We start from the raw sequence: 24,728 nt of genomic DNA, 5'->3' as shown, positions 1-24,728 counted from the left end.
AATGTCATAACACATATAAAACGACTAGATATACCGCTGAAACACGATAATTTACATAACAGCTGACACGGGGAGAAAATGGGTATGGGAAGGTTTGGGGTGGGTGCACGTAGGCTTTCTCATATCCAATATTGACTGCAATTTGCCGAATGGTTATCGGGAATAGATCGCAACTTCGCGGCAATTAGGTTATAATGGAGAGACACCAGTAGTCAGTGGTTCGACGCTGTTATGATTGGTCATGACGTTGGACACATTCGACGTCTGGTTACCCCTTATGAGTGTTGAATCGTATGTCATATATCCTCAACGTCACATGGAGGTTGTGAACATTGGTACTCGAAGCCTGCCCTAGTTGAAAGACATGCCTTTCTAACTACATCAACTTCTCTCGCGTCAGTGACAATTTCCTTCTGTGAAATGAAGGCCAACCTGCTTTTCGTAGCCCTCGCTATCCGATATGCTGCACTTGCAGCCACAAACTGGGACATCTACGGATACGGCATAGTGGACACCTTCAGATGGTCTCGCCCATTTCCCGACGACGGCACCGACCCGGGTGGGTTTCTCGTGAACTGTCGAGCCGAGGGCACCTTTCATGCCATGATGTACAAACTCAGCGATCTCTTAACAGAACCACCGGAAGGGTTGTCTCCGTGGCATGATGCCATTGAGGACTTTCTCGGTCGTCGGTCTTACATGGGCAGTTGGGATGGGGTTGACCATAAGGGACACGATCGTGAGATCGTGGTGATGGAGTATGCTGGTGTGCCGGGACCTGCTAGGGATTGGATAGAGAACCAGCAGCGAGATACCAGCAAGACAGACGATGGCAAGTGGATGTTTGCGGTATTCAGAAAACCCGAAAACCAGACTGACAAAGTAACGGGAACCGTGAAGCCTGCCCTAACAAGAGAGGCAGCGGATGCTCATAAGGCCTCGCCAATTTCCGCCAAGAACAAGATCGTGGTGTTTCCAGCTGGTGCGATATACGAAATATTGCCTCTTTGGGTTTCTAAAGGCAGCAAATGCGAGCGTGAGTGCCCTGTACTTTTATCAAGGAGATTCGAGACTTTAGAACTGTGCTCATCTCCGGCACCATAGGCGAACTGAACAATCTCGTCAAGAACAAAACTCAAGCCATTAACCACTCGGTCATAGCATGGGTTACGAGCCACACAAAGCCCAGGCGGGACCTCGGCAATCGAGACATTACATTTAAGATCGAGGCAATGGCCGTCACCGAGACAGAAGAGGGAAAACACACGCGATTGATGTGGGAGAAGATGCATCGAACCATCAGGAGAAACGAAAGGAGGATGCAAAGAGGAGAGCGTCAAAAAGTAAGAAAGGAGTTGAACGAGGGAAGATTCAAGGACGAGCTTTGAGTATTTAAACGGCGAGGATGATCAATATATAGCAGATCATATTACATATGATGCATAGTGTGCTCTGCTTGATGATATACTCAAGACAAATTCTATAAGTCGACCGATGTTCTACACCTATGAAACCAAGCATGAACTCCGAAGCTATGCAAACGAAAGATCATTCTATTCGTACTCTGGTTCAGGGTTTGACGACTCCGAACCGGACGCAGACGTTTCCTTCTTGGGCTCAAGTCCAGCTTCCATCCGTTCCTCCAAGGTAAGTTCGCTTTCGGCTTTGCCGGGATCGATAAGGCAGAAAAGAAGCAGAGAGCAAGCGGCACAGGCTACTGCAAACCAGAAGGCCACCCTGTGGTTCTCGCCGTCAAACGTGCCCTCACTTTCAGCAACAGCCAGATCGGCGAGACCGAGGAAGAAGCTGATGCCAATGAAGACAAGACTGTTGATGAGAGCGCCAGCAGTACCTTGCATGTGCGCAGGTACATTGGTAGTGATGAAGACGTTGGACACCAGATATGTGATATCAACACCAATGGTGGCTCCGAGCATGGCGGGGAACACAAAGGCCCAATAATTGGCATGGTCGGGGATGAGAGCAAAGAGAAGAACGCTGGCAAGACAACCGCCTCCGGATATCATCAGTAGCACTCTACCGGAAAGCTTATGAAGGGTGAAGCCGCCGATGGTGGCTAGGACGATACCACCGCCAGCCATGGGAGCGAACCAGGTCGCCGTTTGGAGGGTGGAGGCACCCATGAATGCCTCGATGCTGAGGAGCAGGTCAGCTCGAGTACCTTTCAGTCCATAGGAAGTGGGGAACTTACTGTAAACTGGCATAAAACAAGAAAATGCCGAACACTCCGTAGGCGAAGAAGAGAGCAAGCGTGAACCTCTTCATATACTTTGCGGCAAACAGATCCTTTGGCAGCAGAGGCTGCTCAGCGACCCAGCCCTCGAGATATATAGCGGCGCAGAGGAAAAGCATTCCGATAACGAACGTTACGGGAATGTAAGGGGTGCGCCAACCATTTGGAGCCGAGCCACCGGTGGTAATGGCAAAGGTGATGAGAATGATAGCCGGAACGATGGTGAACAAACCGAAGTAGTCCATCTTGGCTCCTCCGTGGTTAGCAACAGCCTGGTGTCTATCATTGGGGATGGTGAGATAAGCCATCAGACTTGTCACAAACAGGATGATGGTTCCAATAAAGAACCACCAACGCCACGAAAGATACTCGCCAGTGACCCCACCCAGGATAATTCCGATGAAAAAACCGAGCGGAGCGAATGCACTATAGAGACTAAAAACGAGATTCTTCCTCGGGCCAGGACGATAGGTCTTCCCCAGCAGCATCAAACCAGTAGGCAGGAAAGCAGCGGGACCTAGACCGGCAAGAGCTCTGGTGACGATGAGCATCTGATAGTTCTGACTAAAGCCACCAATCAAACACCAGATGCACATCCAAACCAGGCCGCCGGTGAAGATGAAGTAGGCTCCATACATGTCGGCAAGGCGGCCGAATGGCAGGAGAAAAGAGCCGGTAACAAGGGAGAAGACGCTGGACGGCCATGTTTGGGAATTTTTGGGAATATCTAGCGCCCCGGCGAGACCAGGCAAAATGATATTGAAGCCAGAAACAAAGTATTCCTAGCCAAGGTGGCATGTGTCAGTTGAGTGCGTGACGAGCCAAGGTATCGAACAAACTCACACTCATGAGCATAGAAATGAGGATGGAGCCGCAGAACATGACCTCTTCCAAGGTGCTCGAAAAGACAGCGGGTCGTTGACGACCAACGCGGTCGAGATCGAAGTCAGTGGTGGCGTCAACTTGGACATCCTGCTGTGCCTGAGAAGGGCTCTCACACTCGGACGATTCTGGATGTTGTTGGGGTTGCTGATGGTGTGGTTGTTGTTGCTGTTGTTGTTCTAGTGTTTGCTGGCCCATCTTGCAGCAGAGTACACAGCTTCAGGGCGTGACACTGTCGAGAATGTTATCAAATATTGTGAATAGATAGTGATGGGAACATGACACAGAATGGGCATTGACCTTCTCCTTCTATATAATAGAAGTCTGCTAACGTACACACATGAAGGTGCAGGGAGACAAAGTAACTCCTTGAGGTGGCGATGGGGAGGGGAGCTTGTCTTCCGCTAACAAATCGCAGACGAGGAGCGTCCCCACTTGGCTGCAAAATTTGGGGATCATGGGCCAAGGTGCCCCGGCCCAAATGTTAGCCGGATACTTCCAAAGTCCGGGCGGAATTTGTTGTAGTCATAATTGTTCTGGCCAAAAAAAAAAGAAAAAAAAAAAAAAAAAGTCAACATGACAAAGGCTCCATCATCACCAGCCGGGTGAACTAAAACTGCAGCAAGTACGGCTTGGCATCCTCTTTGGTCTTCCCCATGGTGACTGGCAAAGGCGTAGGAGAATAGTGCTACGTATCTCAGGGTTCCGATCCCTGGGGAGAAAAAGGGAAAACAAGCGGAAAAGGGTGGTTTCCATGTGTCATGAATGTCAGTCCATGACGACGAGAGTGGCGGAAGGTTGAAGAAAAGTCGGCGAAGGTTGTTGCAAGGCGGTGGCTTGATAAGATGCGCCGAACATGAAGAGACTCGCTAAAGTGGTTGGCGTCAAAATGTGAAGAAATCGGTGAAGTGACTGACACGAGCTCAAGAATCTCTGGTCTCCCAAGCGGATTAAAAAAGCGCTAATGCACCTGCTGCTATTTCCCTTCCGGATCAGGCTTAGCTCTGGCTACATCCAAAAAGGGCGGCCACGAGCAGGCCGTCGTCAGGAGCCCGCGGTCCCGTGGCCCCCCCGTCATGGCCCGGGCAGCAGCTGCCTCTACCGAACTCCAGGTCGGACACTGGCGGGGAAAATACTGGGGCCAGTCGGGAAGCCCATCGCCCCACAATCGATTTGTTATCTTACCTACCTAAGTAGCTTTGTACGCCGGATAAGACACAGACCAACCCATACTGAACGCTGCAATGGGCTAGCTACTACTTCAAAATGTATACGTAGAATGTATACACAGATGGATTATTAGTGTCCAACTTGTTTTACTAATACTTCTTTTCAGCGTGATTTTGATTGGAATCAAACACCAAACTGTCGTTGAGACGCTTGGACAAGTTGGCCCGAGGTTACGGACTAACAAACAAACCGGTATCTGACTGTACACTACAAGTTCTCAATTATATGACTTTGGAGAATTACACTAGCACTTCTCACCGAGGGCCTGGACGGAACCTCGCACAGCCAAGGTAGCGTCCTGTCTCCGATATGACAACCACCAAGACGCTACCACTACTACACTATCACCACCCATGGCCATCTACCCATCGCCATACCAGCCACGAATGATAAGGCTATCGTCCTGGCTCTCATCTTGACCTGGGTGACACCTCATGCGCCGAGAAGCCAAGCAGTGCCTGTTCGTGCAGTCCCATCTTTGTCTCTACAGCTCTTACAAGACACTCTTGGCGCAAGACAAGCAAACACCCTTCCCAAGACCGCCGTCATGGTGACAGGAACAGCCGCCATGGCTCTGAAGAAAATGCCGCCAAAGAAGCCTCACCACCAAAAGGCTTCGAAAACTAAGGCATGCTACAACTGCCATCGGAAACGTCTTCGCTGTGACAAGTCGCTGCCTGCCTGTCTCAAATGCTCCATCAACGGCGAGGAATGTCTTGGCTACGGCATCGTCCTGCGTTGGGCCGCCTGTAATTCACCAACCTCCACCACAACCACCAGGACCACTAACAAGACCAACTTCAACGGCACCAACACCACCACACCACGAACCGTCAAATCATCTGCGCCAACACAAGCTCCAACACCAAGCGACAGCCCTCGACAACTTGATACCGATGTCACTAGTAGCTCAGCACCCAATCACACTAGTAGTAGTACTACCACGTCTGCCACAAACACCCGCATCTTGTCTCCAACCCTAGAGGAAACCATCGACAGCTTCTCAGTGGAGACACCAATCGATGACAATGTTGACCCTCTACCGCGAGCACCAGATGATAACCCAGATCCAAGCTCACAAATTATCAAGCGCCCCGTCAACCTCATCAAGATTCCATTAACAGATCCTCTCCTCAACGGTCTCTCAACCAAGGCAAGATGGTACATGCATCATTGTAAGTTTGTCTCACTCGTCAGCATGAATTTTTGACCCTCACACGCCTCAGTTGCCACGATTGTCTGTCGAGACCTGGTCTCCATTGACCAGAAGGAACGGAATCCATTCCGGGCCATCATCCCTTTGGTTCGCAAGTTTGACTACCTCCAGTCGGTCGTCTTAGCAACGGCAGCCATGCATTTATCTACGATTCACAAGTACCAAGGTCGAAGTCTACCATCGGAGTCCGCCCTAGTAGACGCACTGATGCTCAAGTCCCGGGCACTTCACCTTCTTCGCGCCGCCATCAATGACAACACGCTCACGGACAAGGCCATGATTCTTTCCGCCATCGTCTTCCTTGTCAATCTTGATCTCATCGACTCCGGCCGAGGAGGCTGGAAGGCCCATGTTGAAGCCGCCCGGCGTCTGATATCATCCCTATACCTGACCAAGGCACACCTTGACGGGGCCATCGCCCCCCTAGTCAACGCCATCGCCGCCGACTGTCTTACCTATCGCATATACGGCTCAACCATCAGCGGCAACACTTCGTCGTGGTCGGACAATACCATCGATGACGGGGTCGTGTTGCCGTACATTTTGCAGAACGCCGAGGCCTACAGCTACCATTGCGCACCACCGGCTATCCTCCAAATTATTCTCTCTGCAAGCCAACTCTGTAGCGGCAGCTCCACAACGCCGGAAACAGATGGAGGGGCGGGGAGGATTGTCACCGCGGCGGCGTTGCTTCACAAGGCGCGCAACTTTGACGTGCAGACATGGGTGTACAATATCAAGGGACTGCCACCGGATGACGACCTGGAAGCGCGGGTAAGCGTGGCGTCAGCACACCGCGCGGCAGCCTGTCTGTTCGTCTTGTTGTCGGTTCCCGAGGCTGGATTGCTCGATATACCTCTGCTAGAGCCCAAGGATCTGGTGCAGGAAATTCTTGGACATTTGTCCTGCATCCCAGATAATCACGTCCACTTGAAAGGAACGGTATGGCCGACTTTTGTTGTTGGCGCAGAGACGGACGATTTGAATGAGAGGGCTTGGTGCCTGGAGCGGTTGGTGGCGGTTTGGACAAAGAATCCTTGGACGTATCCGTGGGGATACGTGCACACGGCGATGGAGATGTTGCAGGAAATTTGGAGGTTGAAGGATTTGGCAGCGCAACAGGGCGATGATGGAATCAACTGGTTGCAGAGGTTAAAAGCGACTGGAAATAGCTGCTTGATTGTATAGCTGGGTATATATGCACGTACATTGGTAGGGATCATCTGACAAGGAAAGTTTCCCTGAAAAGGACCCCCCTCCCCCCTCTCTCCCCCTTCCCCTTCTCCTCCTTCTCCTCTCCCGAAAAAAAAAAAACTTAAAAAAGAAAAGAAGAGAAAAGAAAAGAAAAGAAAGAAGGGGCCGTGTGAACGTCGGAAAAGAGGAAGGAAAAAAAAGAAAAAAAAGAAAAAAAAAAGAGAGAGAAATAAAGCTGACATAGTCAACAGCTTGACCATACCAAAACATTACCTTGATTGTCTCCTTCCTCGCCTGTAGTCCCTTCGCTCACTTCCCCTAGAATATCCGTACCGACCCAAATCATCCTCAAACCCAACCGACCTCCTTGGCTTGCTCTCCCGATTCCTACGCACCCTTTCCCGTTCCCGTTCCCTACTTCTACCGTCTTTTTCGCCCCGCCCGTTCTCATCACCTTGCTCCTTCCTGACTTCACCTTCCTTTCCTTTTCCTTTCTGATCCTTACCGCCTCTCTCCTTCCCCTCCCCATCATCTACCTCTCCAACCCCTCCATGCACACCGCGGTCTTCATCGATTTCAGGATGCAAGTTCCTCACATTGTTGACCGCCATCTCCAGATTGTCTAACGACACCCTGATGCCCTCTGCCCTCTTCGCCAACGCTTCATGTACATTGTACTTCTTATTCTGCGATGGAGGCTTATTGACAAGATCCGCCAGTGCTTCTGAAGTCGCTCGCAGTTCCTTCTTGAGTGAGTCAAGCGTTGTTGCTAGGCTTATTGCTGTTGGCTCCGGATCATCGGTGGGAAGTGATCTGGGTCTGGTGCTGGCTCCAGTGTGGTTGCTGGTAGCAGCCAGATAGTCGGCGTAGCTAGTGTATGGGTATTCACCCGACGGCCGCCGTGGTGGCCCTTGTGTTGCCGCAGTGGTGGCGTACAAGGGAGGTTTGATCTTGTTCTTCTCCTCCTTTTCCTTTTTCTTGCGCTGATGGAGAAAGTGGCGGATGCCAAAGCCGAGGATGCCAACGGCTAGTTGACCCATTACGTCGTGGAGGTCGTTGCCATCGCGGCTGCCGTCTCGGTCTCGGTCACTGCGGTGGCTAGCTCCGCTGCTGTCTCGTGCTTTGGTTGTTGTGCCGCGGTCGCGCTCGTGGGGTTGGCTGTCTTCATGAGCGGATCTTGACCGTAGTTTTTGCTGTGATGTGCTGCCTTTATCGGCCAAGTCTTGCCTGGTCAGACGCTTGAGAGAGTAGACCAAAGCAGCGCGGGCAAGTTGTTGGATGATTTCCCGAGTTTCATTGTTGCTACTGCCCCTTGTTGATGATCGCTTAAGGAGCGACGGTTTACCCCTGGACCTGTGCGAGCGAGTTCCAGGCATGTTGACGATGATGTTTGGTTGATCCGAATAGGAATGACTGAGTGGTGTTGTCTATTCAGTATAGACTGGGAATATTTGAAAAGGAGCGAAAACTCGCAAGAGCAAATGAGGTCGCAAACCAGTCTGCATATACATCTTGTAAGAAACAGATTGGTTTCCGACAAAGAGGCCTCGTGTCAGGAGTGGTGGGATGAATGGGGATGGTGAGTAGCTGCCTGCTCACGGGCTTGCGGTGCCACATGCGTTGGTGATGGAGGTATCACCTGATAGTTGACTGTGATGACAACAGTTGATACTGGAACGCAAGAAGCATACTGAGACTAGAAAACACAACTATGTGCAGGCTAACAAATTAAAATATTGAATTTCAAGTCATCCTTCCGAGTCACTGTCGAGAATCATTCCTGGTCTCCTTCCCTGCCGTTCATAGATCGGTTAGCCGTGAATTCAATTCATAAGGACGTGATCGGGACTCACAGTATAGAAAGTGTGACGTCTCCCTTTATTTTTGCTTTCAGTTGCAAGTCGATATCCAAGTCCATATCGAGCCTAACGGCAAGAGCGCCACTGCGACTGCCTCTTGTTGTCCCTTGAACCGATTGCTGCTGTTGTTGAAGTCTTTGTGGCTGATATTGCTGGATAACATGGGAGTCGCCTCTGTCTGGTGAGCTCCCAAGATAGCTCTCTGGGGTTGTGTCGCGAGACTTTTGCTTGCCATGTCTCTCGCCGTTACGTGAGGTCGACATAATGCTGTTGAATAGTGGTGTGGCAGATAGGGGTCACGATGGAGTGTTATGCTGATATAGGGAAACGCCAAGAAAAAGAAAGGTCTTGCAGGATGGCAGACTGACAGGGTCAAAATGAGTCAAGGGCGGAGGTGATTGATCACTGTGTACTATCCAGTAGTGTATATAATAGTAAGTATCTGGCAGAAATTGGGGCTCAAGGGTCACGGTGTGATCATCCATGGTAGAGGTACTTATCAGATTGTCGCCCGAAGATCCCATGACATCATAACCTGAACAACTGACAGTTTTCTATTCGGTTCACTCAGCAACAGCTGATTTCCAACCCCCGCCGAAAATAGTCAGACGCAAATGTCCATGCTGTAGTGTAGTAGTATCTACACTTGATCCACAACTGGATGCTCTGAATGCCTTTGATCTCTTTGGTCTTGTTTTCTTTCCTTTCCGAACCTCACGACGAGCCAGCGGCAGCAGCCTTCTCCTTTGCCAGACGGCCCATCTTCTCGGCAGCGGCCCGCAGACTGTTGACATCGGCGCCCTGGATCATGACGGAACCGTTGACGGCGACCTGCTTGCCGTTCTTGAAGAAGAGGAAGGTGGGCATGGCGGAGACACGGTAGTGCTGAGCAACCTGCTGGACGCTATCGACGTTGATCTTGGCAAAGGCGAGGAAGTTGGGGATGGAGAAGGTCTTCGCAAACTGGGCATACATGGGCGCAATGGCCTTGCAAGGCCCGCACCAGTCGGCGTAGAAGTCAGCGACGACGTACTGGGTTGTGTTGAGGAGGTTCGCAAACTCCTGGGCCGAGTTGATGTGCTTGACGCCGTCCGACATTGCGATGATATTTGTGTTCGGTGGAGGGAGAATCGATGGCGAAGTAGATTGCTGCAAATTTTCACGGTTAACCTGAACTGCCCGTTGGAGATAGCTCCGGCGATAAGGATTGTACACACCTTGGCTAAGAAATCGCAAGTTGCGGCGAGAGTTGCTGGCAGGCGTCGGCTTTCAACTTTGTTAGGGGACTAACCATCACTAAGTATACAAGTAACCGCTGGACGCGATCGTCACCGTGAGCGGTGTCTGTCGTTGGCGGGGTAGGTAGGTACAAGTAGGTAGAACCTAGGGGGTGGGTCATAACTGATAACATAGTACGTACCTAGATAATGGATAAGCTCCCTGATCCAGCCCTCTCCAGGGCCGTTGACATGCTCTAAATCTGTACTTGTACACTACCTACCTCTACTTGTAGACTACCTATTGTAGTCTAGGACGGGCTTTCCGGCCTCCAGAAACCCGGCTCACTCCCGGACTTACTCCACATCGCCGATCCGGACTTGAGCCGAATCATGATCCCGTCGCCCAAGCCGCGATTGTGTCTCTGGCGACCTCAACTTATGCCAAGAGCCCGTGTGCGTCAGATCACAACATGTGATGCAAATGCCTGCCGTCGATCTTTGCCAGTCTGGAGTGAGCAATTCTTTACTACGCAGTATGTGTCGGTCACTATATAAACGTCTCCATACCCTCCATACCCCTAGACCTCCCTTCCAGTATGAATTCTAGCTCGGGTGTACTCAAGTGCCCTATCTTGCCGTCTACTGAAGCCTGATCAAGAAACTTTGCCGGTAGGACGAAACGCAATGCTTTGTACTGTGTATTATTGCCGAGTGATGTCTATCTTGTCCTCAACTTGCAAAGAGCCAGGAACCCAACGACTCGCGAAAGCCACTCGAACCGCAACGTCGATTACCGGTTACTACCATGAAAATCCGATCTCCACTTCTTTGATCAGTCCTAGGCCCAGTGGAGGTCAACCTCTCTGCCTTCCAACCAGTTCTCCATCTCACCATACATGCGCTTCCACAGTCCCTTGTCGTGCGGCGTAGGAAGGTTCACGTCGATCTTGTATCCCAGCTTGGCTTGCGCCATCGCAAGGTGCCGATATCCCTCCGGATACGTGCTCAGCTCGGACTTGTCCCACTTAGGTACAGTCTGGCCATCGACTGGCACTACCTTGTCCTTCTCATAGAACAGCTTGACGTACTTGGCCTTCCACTCTTGGGTAGCCGCCTGCTTTTCGCAAAAGAATATGAAACGGCAGTCGCAGTCGACATCATAGGCCACGTCGCCCTCGTTGAAGCGATGGGTGATGGTTGCCTTCATCTTTCCAATGGCCCGGGTACGGCTGTCGCCGAGCTCGGCCAGAGTGCCGCATTCGCGGTGCATGATGAAGACGCCGTTCTTCTTGCCCTCCTTGGAGACTTCAATGAACTTGTCAACCGGCAAGTCGCTGCTCCAGGCTATGGGTTTGATAGGTTAGCAAAATGACCTAACCTGCCAGGTAACCTCGTGAGCTGGCTAAGGTACGTACTCGTCCACACACAGGCATCATCCGTGAAGAGGGAGCGGTAGTTCATCCACTCCGACGCGTCGCGATACACAGGCCAGCCCTTGCAGAGCTCCGTAACGGCATAGCGGTCAAGTACGTCTTGAGATGATCCGTTGATGTGAGACCAGGTTCTGGTATGAGGATCCGCCGGTGAAGTCATGATTGCTGGAGAAGCTGTTGGGGAAGGAAGTGTGGAAAGATTGCTGGGTTGAATTCGAGAACTGCAAGTTTGGTAGGTGCTCTTGACGACCTTTCGAAGTTCTGTTCTTGTCTTTGAGAGCAACTGAAAAATTGCAAATTCTGGTGCGAGAAGTAGTTCCTTCTTATACCCAAGAAGACTTCCACTGCACTCGAATATCCATCATGCCCGCATCTTTTCCAATCTCCGCCCATACATCCTCGCCACTAATCTTTAATCTCCCTCGTACCGATTTGTGAGCGGTGAACTGATGAGACGGAAGGAGCGATGGAGGCTATTCCGTTCTGTTTATCGAGCAACGGGCTCCTACACCGAGACCTGTAAGCTGCCTAGCTTGATTGATGGAGGTTGTTGACTATCATGGCAATAACATTGGACAAAATGGCGGGCAAGTGAAGCCTCAACCGCTTAGCTACCTTCCCATCAGCTAGGAACTGAGGTTGGCAGCCGCAAAGGCCCAGTCACGTTACTGGTGATGGAGGATCTTTCCTGCAGGACGGGATCGTGGAGTTCGTACAAAGCGGAAGTCATGGGCCTGGAGGAACATAGGCGAGGTGCATCCACATTATCTGGTTTGACAGCTCCAAGCAAACACGGTGTGCTGCGCTCAACCCAGTCATCCGCCTGGACCCGCCGTGCCTCTTTGAGTCCTCCGCCCCGAGGTCTAGGTCCGAAACCCGGACCAGAGCAACACACATTGGCATATCATGTCTTGGGAATAATGCGGGTATGAGAGATTGCGGTTCGTTGCTTCTGCCTGTTAACAAATCGTTCCATTTACCACACCAGTTTGCCCTTTCGGGACTCGTCGAGCCGTTGCGCAACTACTACCGGCTGTCGGCATAGTCCAAGTATCCTGCCAATGCCTCGATATAATCCCGGAGGGAAGGCTACTCCTAAATAGTACTGGACACTTTGACGGGCAAGAGTCTCGGCGTCGAGTACGTGTTGTCGTCAGGGAAGATCATGGCCTTTCCAATCTCGAGATGACAGTCCGACTTCCTTCCTTACTGTAGGTGGCCGATTTTCACTCCGCTCTCCGGAGCCAACCACCTCACTATTTATCCTTGAAGCTGAAGTAGTGTTGATGATGAAAGGGAAACAAAGGAAACGGATCATCTGGTTTGACAATAATGGCTTATTGATATTTCAGTTTTTGACTCACCCGTAGTCATAGGCAGGTATAAGCGCCGGTGTTGCCCATGAAGGTTTCACTGTTAGAAGACTGTAGGTAGATGATGAAGCTGATTAAAACGAGCTCAAGACCGAACTCTGTCTGGTTTGATATCTACGCAACCGAGAGTGGAATGTGTTTCTGTACCTTTGCGCTGGTCAGAAATTGCAACTTGAATCGCTCATGGTTGAATGATGTGAAATACGTATAAGTACCTCCCTCAGAGTCTTGCGCTGACAGCAATCTGTGGGGGGATATCGACAAAAGATGCTCCATTCTCTGAGCTACGAATGAAAGCTATGTCTCTTGCACACTCGAAACCGGATCACTGGCTCAGATTCAGCCTGTCAGCCCTTCTGCCCTGCCCACGCTGCCAACCCCTTCCTTTACCTGAGTTAGCCTTCCTCCTGTGGATTCACTCGCGCTTTTGGGCATAAAGAAGCCTTCACTTGTAGTACATGTGGATGCTCGTGTCCTTGAGTTTCTGGCGAAGATTGGCCGTATATGTCGTCATCTCTGCTTGCGACAACCCCAGAATTCAGCCAAATGTGAACAGAATGATGCCCTGAATGTCTGAAGACACTTCAGCATAGGCGTACAGTCCAACATCCTTTTGCTTCGGATCCTGTGGGCCAAGAGAAGACTGGCATCTTGAATCACGAATCAGTATAATGCACTGCTGTTTGGCTTTTGGGACGAAATGGACTTACTTGGATTCCTGTACCTTCCAATGCACAAACACAGCCTTTTCCAAGCCGTTTTCCTGAAGAAAAGTTATTCCCTGAAACTGACTGGGTTAATCCAAGGCGTTTTCCAGCCTCCCCGGACAGCCTTCCATACTGCTCTAATGCAGACCCAGTAACGGCGGTTCCGTCATCACAGCCCACGGTAGCTGTGATGTCAACGTGTTCAATCCAGCCTCCAGGCTTGCATACCCTGTACAGTTGTTTATATGAAGCACCACAGTCAGGGATAGCACTATCAAGAATCGGATATGGATGTAGTCGAAATAGTCGGGCTTGGAGGTCCATAGAGGTACCTCTGTATTGGTGCGCCTGTCATTTCGAATTTAGGCTGGATGGGCGAAATCGCGGTACCGATGGCCTTACCTTCGGAAAATCCATCGATCAATTGCCAGGAGCCCCGAACCAGTACCGAGATCAATCGCATATTTGATGCCCTTTTCGATGGGCGCTAGATACCATTTTCCGAGCATGAGCTCGGCAGCATGACTGAAGACTTCCAAGGTCTCGATTTATTCAGTACCATCAGCAGCATCGAGTCTATTATCTTCTAGTAACCCAACTTGGACCCAAGTGTACACCGGTCAGCATGCCCGCCGGCGGGGCCGATTCATCGGCAACAGGTGCGGGTGTTCCAGGAGTAGGAGACGCAGGCGCATCCGGTGAGGGACCCGGAGACGCGAATCCAGGCGTCGGCGCCTTTATTTCGACCATAGGGCGCAGGAGTTCCTGGCACAGGAGACTAGGCCTTTCTTTTCGCGGGGGTGCTCATAGATGCTAAAGTGGTTCCTCACGGCCACTTCGTGTTCTTCTGCAACGAATAGGTACCTATGGCTGAAAAAGTCAATGGCCAGAAAGACCAGTGAGGCGCAGGTCCAAACAAAACAAAAGAAGCACCAGGTGGAAACCCTCGACGAGTCTCCCTGTCCAGATTGATGTCAACAAATTGCAAGAAATTTGGTTTTCTTTCACAATCTTGTTCAAAGCAGCGTCCTGCTCCGTGCCTCTTCTTCGACCAACGGCCAGTCAGCACTTGAAATTATCGCCGACGTTGGGGTTTGGTTTTCTGATGGTTCCCCCCTTGACGTGACATTCGAGCCCTTGACACGGCAAGAAGATGCGGTCGCCTGAGCTGCTACAAGATATTGGTTTGAGAGCGCTGATGTAGGTGCACATTTCTGTAGCTGCACTGGTCACAGTCTAGAAGTCAACTCGGCTGTTTCACAAACCAATCACGATCGAATCAAATCACAATGTTCCTACCCTACATTCTCATGAATACCTACCCATTTTTCTTTCCAATTGCGCTTTCAGTAGTAATAGCCTAGCTACCGATTAAAACACACGGAGAACTGAAGCTTAGCAAAGTGTAGAGTGCAATGCCTTGAATTCAACCATTCATCGGCGTGTGAAAGCAGGTATTCGACAATCTGCTCTGCCTGCCGTTCAAGGCGTCAATCTGGATCTAATTCCTGATCACCACTCTCATGCGAAGTGCTGCGACTCCGGAAACTGAGGCAGAAACATGGTGGAAACCGTGCAAGTTTTGTGCTGCCGCCTGGACGGAGAACTATCACGTCTCAAATGGATACAATGTTCCAGCCTGCCAGTCCCCATTGAGGCAACCTCACACCACCACTGCACGGCATCTGACATCCAGGTTCGCTTCTCTTTCTTCTTGATCTTCAACAATCAGTCCGGGCTGCAGGCATCCATCACGAAGCCCGTCATTTCCCAATTCGCCATCGGACAAAAGGGACCACAAGCAACCCGGAATCCCTGAATATCTACGCGGTGCGTATGTACTATGGAGTGGGCATTGTGCTAAAGCGCACCACAGCTTCCTTTTGGTGGAGGCCACAAACAAAATTGTTTCCGCACGAGAATCGGCAGGATTAGAAGTCCGAGTGGCCTTGGAAAAGTTGCTGTGTTGCGCATACGATGGTACTTGCATGCGCACACCCGTAGACGTCCGCTTTGAACTAAAACCCAGTTGTGTTTCCAGTAATGTCTGCCGTCACGATGTTATTCCATGACACAAGATGGGACGTATAAAGATGAGTATCTCTCATGAAGGCTTTTCTCCATGCCAAATTGATACCTGCACAGACTGGAACTGACTTGCCGAGTTACATGCATGCGCTGGGCTGTCTGCGTGATAAGCGAGACAAAGGTCGATCGATACACTGGCTTATACGGAGGCAGTACATTCATTCAGTATGATTACTGTGCCTTATTGGACATGCGCGGCAACCACTCTGACCCGAACAATGATTACATTGTCACCACCTCCGACATCACCAACTCCACTTTACCGTCACAAGGCTCATGATCCAACAATTGCTCTCCGATGCGACTTGACCAAGCACAATCGGTAGTACGGACTTTCTTGGTTTTGGTTTCGATGAATAAAGCCACCCAGAATGCCTCCACGTGCAGGTCACCCACCGTTCTATCACGTCCAGTTGTGGCAGAGCGCGTATGGGCAATGTGCGGAGTGGCTGACATAGAGCGTGGGGTAACGGTGGTTGAAGTCAAACTACGCCTCACGTTAGGAGACCAAAGACACAACCGAGGGCAAACATAAGATATGCTCCATGTCTGGGCCAATGTCGCTCGCAGGCCTCGACTCATATAAACGGGGACGCGCGCGTACAGAGAGGCACGCACATGTTTGTCTGTTGGTCGTTTTCCGCCAGCCTATCAGCCCCAAGCACATGGGGTTTGCGCCATCGTCGTCCTGTCTTTTTGACCATCACCTCGAACAGCTGAGTTCACATGCCGTTGTTTCTGCCTGAATCGCGCCCTGTTTCGGTTGTGAAGCCGTGTTTTACTCCGGTTGTTGCCTCCAGATAGGCAGGCTACGAGGTCATTTATGTCAGGTTCGTACCACAAAGACACTTTCCAAACGCTGAAATACTGTTTATTGTCGGTCCAAAAAAGAAGGCACATGTATCGACCATCCAGGGTCCCGACTAACCCGAGCCCAAACCATCCTGCCACCCATCACTCGGCACACTCGGCGCACTCGGCGTACTCCCAGTGGCCATTGACGGACATGGAAAATCCTGCCCACGTTTTCAGCCTACCTACACAATGGGCTTTTGTGGTACGCGCATTGCCCATCGACGAAGCCGATATCGCAGTTCTAGATCCATCGATATAATCCCATTCAAGCCGACCTTCGACTGACCTTTACGACAGTGGTTTGCCCTAGTTTAGTCACTCATACGCAATGCTGACTGGGGTTTGGACTGCGAGGGTGTCTAGAGAGGCCCAGTTCATTGCAAACCGCCATGTGATCCGATGGGGAAAAAATGACCGTTGCCGTCGGTGATCACCGGTCTCAAGTGGTGAGGAGTGGTGCAAGGATGGCTCCAAATTCGCGCCAGGACGAGATGAAACCCGCGATTGAATTCGACCGTCTTCAGTGAGGCGTCGAGCATGCAAGTTCATTCACCCGCGGGCCATCCACCCGCTTCAAACTTGGACCTACTGCTTAGCGCAAAGATCATCTTCTTGCCCGTGACGGTTTCGGAGTTGGGGAGACGGGAAGCACCGGCGGTTTGCGACACCAACGCCGATGCTATACAGATTGACCGAAGGCTCCGCGAATGACCTCAGTCACGCATGGCCCGTGCACCCTGTTATGCACTCTCTCAGGTTATGCCTGCTGGTGGCATGACGGAGACTCCCACACACAGATCGACGGCTAGTCTTTGCCTCACTTTCCGAGTGGGAACTCGAGGCTTTTATCAGTTTTTCTTTTCAATTCGCTTTTCAAACCGACTGCTTTCATCTCGATGGCCGCAGTTGGGCATGAATGCGAGGTAGTTCTAAATTTATTCTTATTTATAGTGCTGCTAGGCGCTTCAGCTGAAAGTAGGGGACATGCTTTCGGGCAGTTGCTACTGACAACCCGCCATATTGAATACTTTCATGACAGGTTTCAGCGAGATGTTCAGTCAGAGGTCACCTCAATGGTATCATGGTAGCATCCGTCACCACGGGCGAGACCAGGTCGGAGGGCCTACTCTTCACATTCTTACTGGTGATAGATTTACGAACTTGGAGCAGGGTGCTTTCGCCCCCAAGCCATTCGTTGCATGAATGCCTACAGACAAAAAAAGCCATGTTTTCGGAGTCAACTGTGGTCTCGAAGTTTCCTCAAATGATAGCAAAGATGCAGGCCATATGCTCGGCTTTGAAGGCCCTCATCAGTCAAGGCCGTCGTAGCGGATATGGTGCTTGGACCTGATGCTGTCGTGTTTGACCGGAAATGGCTTCTCGAATTGACCAGAGCCCGCGGGGCAGGTGAAATTTCTTGTTACATCAAATGTATTAGGAGGGAAACTTGCAATCAAGCGAAATGGTGATGGTTTGGAAGTCGTGTTATGTAGCCAGGACCCTAGGAAATCCTCAACCAAAGAGGACAACCAGCCCAATACCACAGAGGTGGGCGGTAAGCCTGCGCCAACGATGTTTCAATCGAATACGATCTGTAAAGGATAAATAATGGGTGTGACCTGTCTATCCCCTTCCACAGATTAACAGTGCAGTACGGGAAAGTGGTGTCTATCAAATCCATGCTTTCAGGCCCGCCACTTTCGAAACATCTCTCCCTCAAAGCAGTGGCCCGCCGAAAGAGTTGCAAACAGATTATTAGCATATACAAGCCCTGCTAGGTCATATCGAGACGTGACGGCAAGACGGCATTACACGAAACAAAGAGTTTGCGCTCATCACGGGCACGACGGAAGCGGCAAACATCTAGCTTTGAGATCGAGATCACCAAAAGACCAAAGAGAAACCCGAGCAGGCATGGGGAGGCGAAACCGACGAAGACGATGACAAGGCTCCGCCGGGAGGTTATACAAGCCACATGACTGATGTGACTTTATGAGGTCCGGTCGAGAAAGCAGTTGCCTTTCATTGCCGAATGAAGTTTTAATGTGCGATAAAAAAAGGGGCGTATTGATGAGGATGGGATGTTGATGTTACGCAGTGCAGAGCGCGGCGGCACATACCTGCCTATGCAACAGCAATCCGGCGACGCATTTTGCCAGCATTTGCCAGCAATACTAGGTAGGCATTGTTAGTGCTGGGTAGGTAGTTGAGTTGCTGGGGAACAAGGGACTGGAACGCGGCGTCAAAGTGAAAAAAAAAGAGACACCACTCAACTAGCTCGAGAACGAATCAATTGCCAATTGTCACAGGGCACTCCGGCGGGCGATAGCGACACCACTGCAATGTCTGGCTGGTCGACGGCTGTCCACCATTCCCCTACTTGTAGTGTAGAAGTACCCTTCCCCGGGTCCACCCTGCCGTGCCCGTCCGCGTCACTTGACGATGGGGCGCGCGCGGGTGGGCGAGCGGACGCTCCATTCATTTGAGATTTCGCGAGAGAGGCCATCCACCCATGCAGCCATGCAACTTGCAGTTGGAGCGCCCGGCTCTTGGTTGCAACTTGCTCGGCTGCTTTTTGTTGTTTGGAGTTGAATTCCCATTACGCCCACTGCAACAGTTGGCTGACTCGACCGACCGTGACAATAACGAAAAAAAAAAAAAAGACGTTGTGTTGTGAGAGAAAACGGGCTTCGAAATACCACCCCCAGTGTGACATGACATGATACATCCCAATCCAATCAAACTAACCGCAGCTTGCTTGTTGTTGTTGTCTGGCGTGTCTCACTGGCAGCTCGCCTGGGAGAAAAGCGGCTGACCACCTTGGGCCACTTCCACATTGCTGCAAATGCTATCGAAAGCGAGAAAAGAAGACGGACCAGCGACAAAACTTAACAATCTTTTGTCACACTGTACGGGCTCAAGGGAAGGAAGGGGTGGAATGGGCGCTTGCCTTTCCATGTCTTTTTCTGTCTCTGGCTTTGTCCATAAAGGCAGGCGCCTGAGTATCTAAGGCGAGCAAATTGAAAAAGTCATGATCTTTGTTATTAAATGAATCAGTACGTGTCGCAGCCAAGATGAGGACGGACATCATAAGGTATGCAGCATATCCCATCCGTCGTGCCCATCCATCCATCCATCCCTTCATCAGCAGAAGCAGAGCACAAGGAAAATTATACAACACCAGACGGATACGGATGTGATATCCTACTGGGTTGGTTATTCATCATATTTGGCTCCAACACCAAAAGAAACGCTAACCAGGCTGAGAAGGAGAGCCACGGACCGCCTCAGTCATTGTCTCGTTGGCGTTTGATAGCTGGGCAAAATGTACCGCCCAAGCCGTTCCATCCGCAGTCAATTGTCCCTCATGTTCTTGTCCGAGTTCGGTTGCCAACATGCAATTCCTGTCGTTGCAGTCCTTTGACCGTGCCCCCATGCCGGTTACAATGTGTTTCGAACTATAGAAATGGAATTGGATTCCACCCTTTATCTTGCCAATAATCTGTGCACCAGGCCAAGGAAAAGTGGTCTTCGCCGCTTCATGCTCATTATCGTCTTGCTTGGTATGTGTAATGAAATGGGAAATCCTACCTCGCTTTGAAAGCAATCAGGACCGATGATGGCCGACTGACTGCCTGCTTGCAACTAACACAAAACGGATACTGCTCACAAAACCCAGGTCAAGGTTCCCCGGGTGTGCATGCCCCGGAACCTCCATGTACTGGGGATCCAGTTCATCAAGTACTTTGGTGTATTGAACGACTTCGCTTGTCGACTTCGGAAGCTCAATGGTCCCATACAAACCAGACGCTAGTAACGCCGGATCCTGGAAAGGGTGGAGAGGCTGGCAAGCTGGCAGAGCTGGAAAAGAAGGCTGGAGGTAGCAATTCCGCAACACGCAGCTCTTTTTTTTTTTAATTTTTTTTTTTTATTTTTTTTTTATTTTTTTTTTTTATTTTATTTTATTTTTTTTTTATTGTACGGCGTCGCTCAACATCGTAGGATCTGCATGACACTGAGAATGAAGGCCACTTCCTTTCATTCACGCGGGCTGACGACATACGATGATGCTGCTTTGAAGCACCAATGGTCCCAGGCAGTCGCCGACCAACATTATTTTCCGATTCGACTCCGACTCCTACCCAACCCAAGCGCAAGCGATGCGACAAAGTGGGTGTATACCCCTCCCTCACCATACATCGAGAGTGCTGATTACAGCAAGATTTCAAAGACCAAACCAAGTCGGGGGGTACAGGCAATCAAGAAACTTTGATCCAGCCGCGGCACCTATCTGGACCTACTATGGTAAAAAGCAATTGATTCTCCAGCTACTATTGATTTTTATTATTTCAAACGAGAATCCCGTGCAATATGAAGCTCCAAAAGACATGGTTTGCAAGCATGGCAAACCCAAGGCTTTTGGAACTGCGCGTACTCGTGCCCAGAAAGTCCGAGACGGCTGAGATAACCCAAGTTGTGGCGTTCAAATTCCAAAAGCGCCGACAGGATGGATATTTCGAGACAAGGCTCCGCAACTTCAAGGTACGAAAAGTTTGTTGCTCATCCGTCCTTCGGATTCGTAAACCCGCGTTGGTGATGGAAAGTGGTTCCATTCGCTTTCTTGTTCGATCCGGCGGTATTCTGATGGTGCAGATGCGTGCACCATGTACGTAGTGTACAATCCAGTACTGGTTTGTTTGTTAGTTCGAGACGTCGTGTCAACTTTCCTATGCGTTTTCATAGCTAATCAATATGTGATCTTACCTTGGATACGCTGTTTGTAATATTCGAAATGCCATATCAAATTGTACCAATACCTTTCATAATTTATACTAGCTATTTTAATCTATTCTTACAAGGTTTAGGACTATGAGGGATAGATTTCGTCTAGTGTATAGAGTATAGTACAGTACCTAGTGTACTAAGCTAACAAAGAAACCAGTACTGGACTGTAGTATGCTATGCGCGTACAGGATCGGGTTAACACCAGCAGAAGAAGACGGTGGAGTTGTTGATTCTGAACGGCGTTAATCCTTGAGCTGTGTCCCCAACTCCAACCACCACTCTCTTTTGTCCCCATTCGGACCAGGTCGGTAGGCAGATCGAGAACCGATCAACCATTACGGATGGATACACATGAGTTTTCAGAGGTTTTGAACATCCATGCACCGACAAAGTACATGGCTATAAGCCCGCAGCAAATTGGTTACCTTGATTACCTGGCATAGGCGCTTGATTACCTGGCATAGGCGCAGGATTCCGCTGTTTCATTTCTCAATCATGCCGCACCGCCGCCCTTCATATATGTTGAATATGTTTTATGTAGGCCACAGGGAGCTACAAGTCGGGGGCGATGGCGCGGGCAACGGATGACCTCGACCATGTCAAAGGATCCGGTCCGTGTGTGGTCATTCTGCCACGACCTTCACATTCCGTTCGCACGGGATGTTAAGATATGTGCGAAACACAAGACGGGATCCAACTTTTTTGGAGTAACTTTGTTCGTGAATGGGCGCGCCCCGCAACAGTTGCTAATAAATCAATTTGCTGGCGCTGCAGATCGAAAACAAGCCATAACCAAGCCTTTTGCTCCTGGCTGGCCCTTTTGGTATGTGTCGGTTCTTCCACGCCGCCCACACGCCCTCTTTTGATGGCCTTGGCAAAGCTGGCACAACCGCAGTCGGTCGGTTGGAAATTTCCAGACCTGACCAGCATGGGAAAGGGCGGTTGTCTGGAAAGGGATATGGAAGACGCAAGAGCTGTCAAAGGGAACTAGGACGGATGTATAACGGCATACACCTCCTACACGGCCGGAGTAAATGCGTTGCAGTGCTATGACCGTGTGTGGTACGCTTACACTACCGTACGTACACAGCTGGGCTCGGCTGTTGCTGGCCGAGTAAAGACATACATGCTCTATACTTGTGATGCTCCTCCAGGATAAGGGTTTTGTCGTTTGATTGTCGCATCAAAGCTACGCAAGGTTCGGACGCATTCCATACGGAGCCGAGGCTTTTTTGAGTTTTTGTCGTCTTTCCGCAAAGGGGAAATCACTCCAACCAAAGCGAGTTTTGCAAGACTGTGATCCGGAATGGTTGAGATGGGAGTCAAGATTAAAGATGGGGAAGAGAGGCGGGAAAAAGAGCGGGTCGCTGACGCTCCATTTCACAACCAGCTCCTCCAGGTTGTGCTCATCATGATGTTTCTGGAAACGGCAGAGTACTAGTGTACAGACCTGCGAGTGACCTCGGATCGACCTGCGCTCATCAATCATTCAGCTCCAGGTAATAAAGAGGATCCCGCCCGTGTGTGCGTGCGTTTGTGTGTGCGTATGCGATGTGCTATGTCTTCAAGTCGGAGGTCTAGAAGTCATGTTGGATGCATCGTGAGGCGTTCTATTTCCAGACTTTCCGGATGAGAAAAGCTGGAGACGCGCGAGTGACTTCAGGGAGGCCTTTTGCCTGGGCCCGGCGGCAGCACAGTAAGTTCAAGGGAGGGAGGGATCTTGAGTGGGCGAGTTCCGTGGCGGTTGATCGTTCCGGCGAAGGGTTATTGAAAGAGGGACTCTGTTGGGCGGGCTGTGTGTTCAATAGCACTCCAGCGTCGCACTCTTCATCAACCTTTGACAAGGTTGTGTGGGTGTCGTGACGCGGTGCTGGCCGGAGAACAAGTGGTTTCGCTTCTCGATCACGGCATGATTCTTTTTGGATGGACGGCGAAGGCCATGCGCTGAGGTTTAAGTCATGGATAAACCCCCCTTTTGGTGGCATGGAGAGGATGGAAAGTTGGAGACAGGGAGACAGGGAGAGGGGCCAGCCACTTGGGAATGCGCCAATCGACACTGTTGCCTTTTGCCTCTGGAAACGCGGCGTCAACTTTTGATTGGTAGACTGATACCGTACAGGGCATCGATGGCTTGGACGGTGGGCGAGGCTTTTTCAGCAAGCTATCTATCAATGGATGGCGAGCCAAACCCCAGGAGAAGCCAAGCAACGCAAAGCCCGTGCCTCCTTTTTACTTTTTGGGGGGTTATGGTGATAAAGTGGTCCTTGTTTCTCCACTGCATCAACAGCCAGCGACGAGGGATATGCTCGACACGGCAAAGATGATGGTCACTCCGACGATAACAGTGCGTGGACAAAGGTTCCAGTCCTAGCAGTACCTCTTCTACCTATGCATCCATTTCCTGCGTGAAACACCAGGTCCAGCACGGGCCGACATGGTAATGCGTTCAAAGGGCGAGGCAGACAGGCAAAACCGCTCAGTTTCCTTCATCTGACGCCAACTGACGTCGGGCCGTATCAGGGCTTAGACAGCACGAGCAAGCGAAAGCAACAAACCAATAAGGCGACTGACTTTCCAGACACTCAACCCCGGCTGGCATGACTGGTGTTGCACCTGGTGTTGGTGCCACTCGATGTGAGTTTCGTTATACACATGCTGCTGTTAGGTCTGTTGGCTAGACAAGTTTATGTATGGGCCACAACAACTCTTGGAACTAGGGGCCTAAAGGGGGAGGGGGGAATTGTGTGGTGCTGCAACTTCGGATTGTACAAACGAGGAGGAGCCGTACAGTACACTATGGTCCGGACAGGGCCGGGTCAGCTAAGCCTATAGGTACGTTATGTATGTACGTTCTTCTCCAGCTTCGGCTGGCGGTCTGTGGTTTGCGCTAGTCCGGTGACGCTGACCTCAGTCGCAATGTGGTGTGTCAGTGTGTGTGTGTGTGTTGGATCCTGTAGAATACGGGCACGAGCAGGGGTATTGATTCAGTAGAGGGTGCAGACTGTATATTGTATAGAGCTCTATACTAGGGAAATCCCTCACACAGAAAATCTAGTATCGAGGTAATACTAGCGTAGCCAGCTTATATAAAGTAGTTAGGCTAGCTACCCTAGTTACCTCTTTTATTTAATATACCCCCCTAACTGAATTGGAATTTAGGGAGGCTATTGTCTTTAAAGCTATTTATAAATTTTACACCTTTTCTATTCCTTTTCTAATAATTACCTTTAAAAATATTGTCCATTCCCTTTTCTATTAATAGGGAAGATTAACGGTACCTTTTTCAATAACTAAAATACTAAGTCCTATAACTTAGTAGTTAGAATATTAGGGTATTATTCTTAATTATCTGCCTACTATTTCTTAAGTATATTTAAAAGTATAATTAGTAGATTACTTCTAAATAATATACTTAAAGATCGCAGGTTCGAATCCTGCTAGGACCAATCTTTTTACCTTTTTCCTCCTTATATAATTGAATTATTATACTAGTACCTCTTAATTTTAGAAGCTATTTTAGCCGTATAGTATAAGAAGGCTATTTATACCTATAATAATACTATCCTAAATTTTTATCCCTTAATTTTCCTCTCTAGCTAATCCTCTTTATTGGTTATAATTAGATAGTTCGC

At 50.2% G+C, this 24,728-nt stretch overlaps 11 protein-coding genes across 11 annotated transcripts; 5 read left to right on the top strand and 6 right to left on the bottom strand.

Moving 5' to 3' along the window:
- Positions 1-420: 420 nt before the first annotated feature.
- Positions 421-1,388, top strand: NEUTE1DRAFT_42707 (uncharacterized protein; the record flags this gene model as incomplete). The annotated part of the gene is made up of 2 exons (XM_009852022.1): positions 421-1,036; positions 1,162-1,388. 2 exons carry the CDS (start codon positions 421-423, stop codon positions 1,386-1,388), a joined length of 843 nt encoding a protein of 280 aa, XP_009850324.1.
- NEUTE1DRAFT_80863 (uncharacterized protein) lies at positions 1,375-3,334 on the bottom strand (the record flags this gene model as incomplete). The annotated part of the gene is made up of 3 exons (XM_009852200.1): positions 1,375-2,157; positions 2,213-3,036; positions 3,098-3,334. The coding sequence occupies 3 exons, from the start codon at positions 3,332-3,334 to the stop codon at positions 1,554-1,556; spliced, it is 1,665 nt and encodes a 554-aa protein (XP_009850502.1).
- Positions 3,335-4,949: 1,615 nt separating this feature from the next.
- Positions 4,950-6,770, top strand: NEUTE1DRAFT_42256 (uncharacterized protein; the record flags this gene model as incomplete). The annotated part of the gene is made up of 3 exons (XM_009851996.1): positions 4,950-5,115; positions 5,374-5,541; positions 5,593-6,770. 3 exons carry the CDS (start codon positions 4,950-4,952, stop codon positions 6,768-6,770), a joined length of 1,512 nt encoding a protein of 503 aa, XP_009850298.1.
- A 228-nt stretch (positions 6,771-6,998) lies between these two features.
- NEUTE1DRAFT_62176 (uncharacterized protein) lies at positions 6,999-8,152 on the bottom strand (the record flags this gene model as incomplete). The annotated part of the gene is made up of 2 exons (XM_009852199.1): positions 6,999-7,163; positions 7,313-8,152. 2 exons carry the CDS (start codon positions 8,150-8,152, stop codon positions 7,125-7,127), a joined length of 879 nt encoding a protein of 292 aa, XP_009850501.1.
- A 33-nt stretch (positions 8,153-8,185) lies between these two features.
- On the top strand, positions 8,186-8,359 carry NEUTE1DRAFT_100295 (uncharacterized protein; the record flags this gene model as incomplete). The annotated part of the gene is made up of 1 exon (XM_009852198.1): positions 8,186-8,359. The coding sequence occupies one exon, from the start codon at positions 8,186-8,188 to the stop codon at positions 8,357-8,359; it is 174 nt and encodes a 57-aa protein (XP_009850500.1).
- Positions 8,360-8,471: 112 nt separating this feature from the next.
- NEUTE1DRAFT_116781 (uncharacterized protein) lies at positions 8,472-9,008 on the bottom strand (the record flags this gene model as incomplete). The annotated part of the gene is made up of 2 exons (XM_009852197.1): positions 8,472-8,569; positions 8,630-9,008. 2 exons carry the CDS (start codon positions 8,896-8,898, stop codon positions 8,551-8,553), a joined length of 288 nt encoding a protein of 95 aa, XP_009850499.1.
- A 167-nt stretch (positions 9,009-9,175) lies between these two features.
- NEUTE1DRAFT_129333 (uncharacterized protein) lies at positions 9,176-10,247 on the bottom strand (the record flags this gene model as incomplete). Its single annotated transcript, XM_009852196.1, has 4 exons — positions 9,176-9,784; positions 9,927-10,018; positions 10,056-10,115; positions 10,214-10,247. The coding sequence occupies 4 exons, from the start codon at positions 10,245-10,247 to the stop codon at positions 9,350-9,352; spliced, it is 621 nt and encodes a 206-aa protein (XP_009850498.1).
- Positions 10,248-10,693: 446 nt separating this feature from the next.
- On the bottom strand, positions 10,694-11,448 carry NEUTE1DRAFT_100292 (uncharacterized protein; the record flags this gene model as incomplete). Its single annotated transcript, XM_009852195.1, has 2 exons — positions 10,694-11,199; positions 11,271-11,448. 2 exons carry the CDS (start codon positions 11,446-11,448, stop codon positions 10,694-10,696), a joined length of 684 nt encoding a protein of 227 aa, XP_009850497.1.
- A 1,751-nt stretch (positions 11,449-13,199) lies between these two features.
- NEUTE1DRAFT_129332 (uncharacterized protein) lies at positions 13,200-13,877 on the bottom strand (the record flags this gene model as incomplete). The annotated part of the gene is made up of 3 exons (XM_009852194.1): positions 13,200-13,286; positions 13,372-13,597; positions 13,771-13,877. The coding sequence occupies 3 exons, from the start codon at positions 13,875-13,877 to the stop codon at positions 13,200-13,202; spliced, it is 420 nt and encodes a 139-aa protein (XP_009850496.1).
- Positions 13,878-14,929: 1,052 nt separating this feature from the next.
- Positions 14,930-15,187, top strand: NEUTE1DRAFT_100291 (uncharacterized protein; the record flags this gene model as incomplete). Its single annotated transcript, XM_009852193.1, has 1 exon — positions 14,930-15,187. One exon carries the CDS (start codon positions 14,930-14,932, stop codon positions 15,185-15,187), a length of 258 nt encoding a protein of 85 aa, XP_009850495.1.
- A 1,534-nt stretch (positions 15,188-16,721) lies between these two features.
- NEUTE1DRAFT_100290 (uncharacterized protein) lies at positions 16,722-17,120 on the top strand (the record flags this gene model as incomplete). Its single annotated transcript, XM_009852192.1, has 3 exons — positions 16,722-16,834; positions 16,908-16,968; positions 17,010-17,120. The coding sequence occupies 3 exons, from the start codon at positions 16,722-16,724 to the stop codon at positions 17,118-17,120; spliced, it is 285 nt and encodes a 94-aa protein (XP_009850494.1).
- Between the last annotated feature and the right edge of the window lie 7,608 nt (positions 17,121-24,728).

This window comes from Neurospora tetrasperma (assembly GCF_000213175.1).
Source record: "Neurospora tetrasperma FGSC 2508 unplaced genomic scaffold NEUTE1scaffold_3, whole genome shotgun sequence".
NCBI classification, from domain to species: Eukaryota; Fungi; Ascomycota; class Sordariomycetes; order Sordariales; family Sordariaceae; genus Neurospora; species Neurospora tetrasperma.
This window is presented reverse-complemented; position numbering and strand designations above follow the sequence as displayed.